The sequence below is a fragment of the Talpa europaea genome (assembly GCF_964194135.1).
Source record: "Talpa europaea genome assembly, chromosome: 13".
Taxonomy (NCBI): domain Eukaryota; kingdom Metazoa; phylum Chordata; class Mammalia; order Eulipotyphla; family Talpidae; genus Talpa; species Talpa europaea.
Window position 1 is genome coordinate 43,440,096 of NC_140080.1, and position 9,086 is coordinate 43,449,181.

General features: G+C 38.8%; 1 protein-coding gene across 1 annotated transcript; it reads left to right on the plus strand.

The window, feature by feature from the left end:
- Positions 1-3,780: 3,780 nt before the first annotated feature.
- Positions 3,781-4,716, plus strand: LOC311183296 (olfactory receptor 14C36-like; the record flags this gene model as incomplete). The annotated part of the gene is made up of 1 exon (XM_084252645.1): positions 3,781-4,716. The coding sequence occupies one exon, from the start codon at positions 3,781-3,783 to the stop codon at positions 4,714-4,716; it is 936 nt and encodes a 311-aa protein (XP_084108771.1).
- Positions 4,717-9,086: the final 4,370 nt, after the last annotated feature.

Below are 9,086 nucleotides of genomic sequence, written 5' to 3' on the forward strand. Positions count from 1 at the left end.
ATTAGGAATGATTAATACATAATTATATTAATGTATATATATTAATCCTGTAATTCAGGTATTGATTCTGAAACAAGATATAAAATAGTGACAAAAATTTGAGATCATCAAGAATAGTTGCAGCTTAAAAGTTACATGTGAACTGGATTTAAAGACCTAATATATCTTGATGGATAAGGATGACATTAAGAGTGAGGAGAGAAGTGGCACTGTGATTAATTAACGTCAGAATTCTACCACTGAACCACGCATGCACCGATATAATGTAGTTAGAATAGTCACTATTTTGATCCAATAAGAGAAATAAGCTCTATACAAAACAATCACAGTGAGGTATAAAAGATATACTACAAGTACACATTCTGTTGTAATTTTGTGTTATTTTTCAAGACAGTTAATTGTTGTTATACTGCCACTGCCACTGTTGTTTTGATAATGTATAAGGAGACTTGGATAAATAAATATTTTATATGGAAAAAAAAGTCAGAAGACTAGGTGTATGCTGAGATTGAGGACTTCACTGATGTGAAAACTTTACATTGATATAGGAGAATAATAGGGGTGGAACAATAGTTTGTATGTGGATTTTGAAAAATGAATTCAAACATTCTGCGTGAAATCTAATGTTTAAACACTTTGGACAAGGCTACTCACAATACAGTCTTTTACAACTCATGCATTTTTGGAGATGCTATGGAAAAGTTGATGGAAAAGTAGCCTCTGGATGAAGACTGTGATTAGTATTGTGCAATCAAACATGACAAAAATGTGGGGAAGGTAGCGGAACTATCCATTTAGGACACTCACAGGATTTCATTGTTATGAACATGTTCAGAATTGATGTGATTTATAATGCCAACAATTTGTATTGGAATGTATAGATACTTTCATAAAATAATCATGACAAAAATAAAAAAAAATTATAAAGTACTAAATGATGTTAACAAGAGCAAAAAATTATTTTATAGTCAAAAACCCCAAAACTCTCCATGGGTAAAGTATTGAATGAAACATTAAAATTTAAGATGGTAATGACAGCGTAAAAATTGAGGAGGGCAATAAAGGTAAAAATAATACTTGCAGGGCCTCACCTGGTGGTGCAGGCAGTTGAGCGCTGCACTGTGAGGCTGTCCACAGACTCTGCAGTGCCAGTTCCTTCCTGGCGGGTCTGGGGGGAAACCCACATGGAGCAGCAGACCTCTCCTTTCTTGCCCGCTGCTCCCCTCAGCAGTGTATTTTGTCAGTCTGCCTGTTCTGTTCCCTGCTCTGTCTCTTGTGAACCCTCTCACCCTCCCACGCATCTGGCCTGTACCCCGGTTCTTTTATAAATAAATAGATAAATCTTAAAAAAAATAAAAAAAATAATACTTGCACTGATTTGTGTTATAGTTCTAATCTGGTTCTCACCCTATAGAGATAATAAATAAAATACTTCTAAAAATATGAGGAGAAATTGCTATTACAATACTCATATTAGTATTCCAAATACATTATAAATTTAGATTTTGAGTGGAAAAATGTTTAAAATTTATAATTTATAGAGACACTTTATACAATAGAGTTATTAAAAATAATATAAACAATGTTGAGACATTTTATATTTTTGAATGAAAGAATAATATTGAGAAATATAAGGAGGTTTTGGAAACTCTGAAGTTGGTAGTCAACAGAAAGTGAAGAAACCATGACATATCATAGAGGCATTGAAAAATGCTTATTAAAGCAACTACAAATGTTGGCAAGGATGTGGTGAATAAAGGAACTCTCCTACATTGCTGGTGGGAGTGCAAACTGGTCCAACCACTATGGAAAGCTGTCTGGAGGTTCCTCAGTCTACTAAAAATGGAGCTTCCATACGATCCAGCAATCCACTACTATGGATCTACCCAAAGGACACAAAAACATTAATTCAAAGAACACCTGCACCCCTATATTGATTGCAGCACTATTTACAATAGGTAAAACCTGGAAACAACCCAAATGCCCAAAAATAGATGACGGGATCGAGAAGATGTGGTATATATCACAATGGAATATTATTCAGCAATCCAAAAAGATAAACTCATGCCACTCCCAGCAATGTGAATGGAGCTAGAAGGAATTATGCTCAGTGAAATAAGCCAGATGGAAAAAGAAAAATATGGGATGGTTTCACTTATAACAGGAATATAGGGGAACCAAATAAGACATCAGTGTAAAAAAAATAACTGTACAAAACACATCAATTCAAAACCAAACAATTACAAAGCAGAGACCTAGTGCAGGGGAGGAGGAGGGAGAGGGATCAGAGAGAGGGAGGGAAAAGAACAGGAGACTTTGGTGATGGTTCATGGGTGACTTGGGGAAGGAAATTCTATGGGGACTACACCTGAGGGGGTGGGAGGAAGAAAATATTTTTTTTAAATAAAAAATTAAAAAAGGAAAAATTATATAAATTATACATTAAAAAAGCATGGTAAAACAAAAAAAATAAGTTCATGTCAAAAAGAAAATAAAAATGCTTATTAAATCTAGATCACCCCTAGTCACTAATTAAAATTAAAATGGTAGGTACTTAAAATATCAGTGTTTCAAAGAGTCTAATGGAATCAATGGAGGGAAAAATGGAATTAAGTTAACTTGTGTATGAATAAATACATGTTACCATAATATGAATTTTTTCAATAACAAATACATAAACAAACTGCTTTAGGTTAATAGTGTTGGAAGTAGTAATTATGATCATAATGACAACTGTGGTATTTGGGAAGAAATTAAAGTAGAGGGGATAGAAACAATTGATAGTAAAATCATAATTCTTCAGGGAGAGATAAAGGTGAGCAATAATTGACATTATTGTCTCATGGGAGTTACACTTCTGCATGAGGTAAGAAATAAAACTGAGTAACTTGACACAAATAAGGAAATAAATTCATAAGACAAAAGCAGAATTTAAAAAATAAAAGTGTAAAGACATTTCCAGATATTGTTACAATAATATTAAATGTAGGTTGTTTAAGAATGTAGAAATATAATTTCTGTATATAGCATAGTACACACTCAGTATTTACTTCTTCACAAGGTCATAAGAAATCTTTACCAAGTTTCCCTTCACCCAGTCCTGTGCATCTCAAACTAGCATTCAAAATATTTTTTTCCACTTTATTCTTTACAGTACTTAAAAATAAAAATAGTTTTGTAGACTGATTCTAAAAATAATATGTAAAGTGTACAGTTATATCAGATGTCATGAAAAAGTCCGTGTGTATTAGAAGTGTGGAATAACATCACCCTAAATCATAAACTTATCTTTAGAATTCCAATTATAATTAATCATTGACACTTGGGATCCACAGACCATATATTTTGATATTTCTTTCTTCCCAACCCTAATATAGACTATATGCTTTCAAAAAGCACAAAGAAAACTTTGTGTAGTATATCAATTTCCACATTTAACAGGTGTAATTGAGAACTTGCATATTAAATAATCACTAAATCACAATATGTGTATAAATTTATTAATAATTAAATATTAATCAAAACAATAAAACTCATGAACATTTTTGTGGAATGTCAGTAATATCAATGAGAACAAGTTGTAGGCAATGGGTTGAGAGCTGCATTCTAGCACTTTGTTATATTATTTACCCAGGAGTAGTAGTAAGTGAAAGAAATTCAAGGACTAATAACGAACACAAAAAGACCAACTGCACAAAATAGAGGGAAATATTTTCTATAAAGGATTTATTTTCATGTTTTATGGCTTTATCTCTTTTTCCAGCTCAGAATTGCTAGAAGATGCCCAATTATACAGTGCTGACTGAATTTCTCCTCATGGGCTTTGCTGACAGGTGGGAGTTGAGATTTCTGCACTCCATGTTATTCCTTCTGATGTACTCAGCCACCCTGATAGGAAATCTGCTAATAGTCACTGTTACCACACTTGACCAGGATCTTCACACACCCATGTACTTCTTTCTCAGGAATCTTTCCATCTTAGACATGTGCTTCATTTCTGTCACTGTCCCCAAAGCCTGTGTCAACTCTCTCTCTGACAACAGGGCCATTTCAGTGGCTGGGTGTGGAAGTCAGATCTTCTTGGTCGTTTATTGTGTGTATGTTGAGCTTCTATTTCTCACCCTTATGGCCTATGACCGCTATGCAGCCATCTGCCAGCCCCTTCACTACCCAGTGATCATGAACCACAGATTCTGTGTCCAGATGACGCTGGCCTCTATGCTTAGTGGTCTTTTCTATGCAGGGGTGCACACTGGCAACACTCTCCGACTGTCATTCTGTCAGTCTAACGTGGTCCATCAGTTCTTTTGTGACATTCCCTCTTTGCTGAGGCTTTCATGCTCTAACATTTTGAGCAATCTGCTCTTAATTTTTGTCTCTGCCATTTTCTTTGATGGTACCTGCTTTGTCATCATTACAATGTCTTATTGTCGCATATTTTCTACCGTGCTCAAATTTCCAACCAGAGAACAAGGAAAGGCTTTTTCCACTTGTGTCCCTCACATCATTGTAGTATCACTCTTCCTCAGTTCTGGAATCTCTGTGTACCTAAAATCTTCAGTGTCTTCTGATGCAATTCAAGACATGATTCTTTCTGTATTTTATACCATAGTTCCTCCTTTCTTGAATCCTGTCATTTATAGTCTTAGAAATAAACAGATAAAAGAAGCTGTTAGGAAAGTAGTGTTAAGAAAATTTTACTCTAAACATATATAAAAACACATATCACATTTGTCCTAATGTCATTCAGTATATTAAACATTATATAAAATATACCCTTGTCTGGATTTAGATTTTAGATTGCCCATTCTGAAATCTCTTGTTTGAGGTCACATTGATAAATTTTAGAACATTTTGTGAATATTGTTTCTATCATTTAAATAAAAATAAGTTTATTTAGCAAACATACATTTTCAATTAATGAATAATTAAAGAAATTTGTTGAGACTAATTATATATTACACATGTCTATCAACCATGAAATATTAAGGAATATAATTCAAAGGAAACATTAATGAATCAAATGGATTTAACATATAGGCAAAAGTATCTGATTTTGTATAATAAAGTGGAAAAAGTACATACCCATGCACACTAAATTAAAACGGTATCAAATTAAAGAGATATATGTATTTGATAATTTTAAATTTATAGAGTGTTTGTTAATTTAAAACATGAAAAATAAAAACAAATATTGTAATCTATTTGGAAAATAGCCTATCAACAAAAAATTAGAAAAGTGGTGGTTTCAGAATTCTATTCTGTTTGATCTCTTCATTTCTGTTCTTGTTGAGAGATGACATGTTATCTTTATTAGAAGACATTTGTTTTTCACTATATTAACAAATGCGTGCTGAGTGGGTCACCTTAAGGTAATTAAATGTATATTCAGTGCTAGAGGTCAATTTTCTAATTTTTCCATCTCATATATTATAACTGTCATGTATTTAAGTATAATATATATGTATATATAAATATATATACTTAAAATTTCATATAGTCTACTGAAATTATGGTATTCAAAATTACAGAAAATTTCCTTTAGTCATTTATTTACTACTACCTGGTGTTTTGCACCCATCCCAGATTGGGCAGGTTCATTGCTGATTCATGCAAACTGAAACAGAATTTTGGAGGCTTCAGTATCTCTTATATGCCTTTAATGCTACGTCAGGGGACTGGACTCACAAACAAGCCAGCAGGCAGGGACGCAGGCAACAACTGAGCCCCCTAGTCCTGCAAATCTCCCCTTTATACCCCAGTCCTCAGCCCATGTGTCCATCATCACAGGTGTACGTGCCCCGTGATTGGCCTCCCAAATGTTTTTTGCCAGAACATGCTATCATATGTGGGTAATGAAACCTAGGAGGAAAACAAAGCCACTGGTGACGGCTATAGAGGCTGGAGGGAGGAGGCAAAGAAGATCCTGAGTTCCCCATTTTCCTCACATTTCACCTCCTCTGGGTTTGTTTTACTCTAAAACCTGTGTGTTATTCTTCCACGAATTTCCCTTGGTAAGGAGTGTGGAACTCTGTACCCATAACCTTCAGAAGCAACACAAACTGTAACAGAGTAAATAAGCCCTGTCCACTAGGGCGTAAGGGCACGTGTTTGGGCATACCAGCCTATGGGCAAAAAGACAGGGAGGTTATTGGCACCAGCAATGAGAGATCTTTCCCATCTGGCAGTATACAAGCCTTTTTTTTTTTTTTTTTTTTGGTTAAAAGACAACACTTCAGCTGGCAACAGTGGCCTCCCAGGTCTCGAGTACCACACATGCTCTGCCAGCAAAGAGGCATTGGAGGTCTACATGTCACAAAAGATCTCATAGCAGGCCACAGAGCCAACACTAATGTTCCAATGTTCCCCTTAACATTTTCCTCTGATCTGCCACTCCAGAGTGGATAAAACATAAACGTGGGAGCCATTGCACAGTTACCCAAGGACTTATATTTAGGTCGGTCTCCAGGCTATGTCCCAAGAGAGCTATCAGAGCCACCCAATGCATGCGGGCAGCCTTTACTGTGCAAGGGCCATACCCAGTCCATAGTTTGTTTTGTTCCAACCAGGTCAGGACTAGCAATAAAAGGTTGCCCTGCCACCCCTATTCAGGCTTTAGTGGAATGTCTGAACTCTGTATTTGCAGTTGGACGAGATCAGTGGTGATGCAGCAACGCCCCCACCAGATCAGGCTGCCTTCCTACTCCTCTTGTCAGTGTCCATAGCAAGGCTGGCTGGTGTTGGCTCCACCCAGGCAGCATGGGAATTGGGGTCGTAGCTCTCAGTCCTTTCTTCAGTGGCCCACTGTAACTTTATAATCCCCACAGCCCTGGGTTCTTGGGTACATGGAATTTCCATCCAGCACCCATGAGCCCTGTTCCACCCAGGTACCTGCAAAATGGGTTCCTTGGCTACTCTCCACCATCAGCGGATGTCCATATGCAGCACTTAGGTGTCAGCGCTGCCAAAATTACTTTTTGGTCCATGTGTCAAGCAAGAATAAGCTGCTAATAAACCATTAGCAGTGTCCACACAGGTGACCGCATACTTGGTGTCCAGCAGATAGTTGTAGCCATCCAATGATGTCAATCTGCAAGTGAGTCAGGGGCACCTGCTCCCTTAACATCTGGTCTCTGGGAGCTAAAGTTCTCTGGGATAAGTCCTGGAACACTGCATGTTGTTCACAGCTGAATCTCCTCTAAAGTCACAGGTAGACCCTAGGCATGCACGGTGGCCACATTGTCTTTCGCCTTTCATGGAGCAAGCATCTATGCATCCATGGTGCAACATCCAACCCCAGGTCTGCTTTAAGCCACCGCACCCAACCCGGGCCAGTTTCATTGTTGTCTGTTTCATTGTTGCCTTGGTGAGCCAAAGGGGCATGCCCTGTGATATGGTAATGAGTACAGTCCCAGGTCCCATAGATCTTTCATGGGGCCTGGCCCCACAGGTTCTAATACATGACTGTCCATTTATTTACGTTCCACTTGGAGACCCACAGTATCAGGTCCTGTACACAGCCCAACTCTCAGTACAGGTAACCACAGGGGAAGGCTCCTGAGCCACCACTATCTATGCCACTCATAGTTCAGCCCACTAGCTGCTTTGTCTTGTCGCTGTTTCATATTAAAGAGTAGTATCTCTTTCTGGGTGCATAGTCACAGCTTCCATGATGCTGGCTGGCCTGGCTAGTGCTGCCCACGTACCAGGCCTCTGCTAGCATGGGTGCCCATTCCTCATTGTAAGGATTCAATGTCCTTTGCCCAAATGGAGGCCTCAGGTTTGACTTCCACACAGGCTTCTGAAGTCAGTTCCATGCTAACATATATAATTGGACCAGGACTTCCTGCAACTCCACCAGTAGGGGCTAGTTGACAGAGTGCTTCTCTGTTGTAGGTATGCCCCCACTTAGCCAAACTGGGCATCTGGAAAATACGGCTGTAGAGATTTTTTGCCCCACCCCATACCCACCTGGCCTTGTGTAGGTATTCCTCACTGGGACAGGAGCCATAGCAGTTAAGCTTTCAGTAGCTAGTAAAGCTGCATACACTGCAGCTAGCTGCTTTTCAGACAACTACTTAGTCTTGGTCCCTTTACAGAGTTGGGACCAGAACCCAATGGGCTGTTGTAGCTGTCCTAATTTCTGCCAGAGTCACCACCCACACCCTTCCTGAGTAACAAGCATGTCTAGTTCACAGGGTTGAGCTGGGTCAAAGGCCTGCCAGGCCCAAGTGCCCCTTATAGTCCATTTAGCTGCAGCAAATGCTACGTCTGTTTCAGCAGAGCAGTTCTTAGCCTTCTTTCGTATCAACACACACAGGGGCCATAGGAGCAGAACTATAAGAGGCATAAATGCCCTCCTGTAACCCAGGATGTCCAGCAAGGTTTGTATCTACATCACTGTGGCTGGAATGGAGTAACCTTGCACATTATCTATAATAGCATCAGATTATTTTAGTATTATCCTCCCAAAAAGCTCCCAAGAACTTGACAGATAATCCAGGTTCCCACAGTTTGCTTTCATTGATTGCTCAGTCATATGATTTCAGGTGCGTTATTTTGGAGAGGTACAGATTTTTGCAAATTTGAAAGAGTCATTGGTCAACAAAATGACATCAATAACGGCCTCTTCCTTTGGGCTAAATCAGCTGCCACTATCCCATGGCACAAAGAAGGGCTGTGCATGTGTCCCTGCGGAAGCAGAGTGAATGCCCACTGCCAGCCTTCCCATGCGAAGGCAAACTGGTCTTGACTCTGGTTCCATAGCAATAGAAAAGAGAGCATGAGCTAGATCTATCAGCTGCAAAGTGATATGTGCCCACCTTATGGCTCAGATGACCCATTAATTCTGGCATTAAGGCCCTGCTGCATGTAAGGGGGAACCACTTTACTCAACTCATGGTGATCTACCATATTGTGCCAAGAGCCATCAGGCTTCATCTCCAATCACACAATGAATTGTAGGGGCTTTGGGTAGCACACACAATGCCCACTTTAAGCAGGCCTATTTTGTCTATAATCTCTTTGTGGCCTCTTGGCAACCGATACTGTTTAGCATTGCTCAGTCACCTGGGCACTGGCAGTTT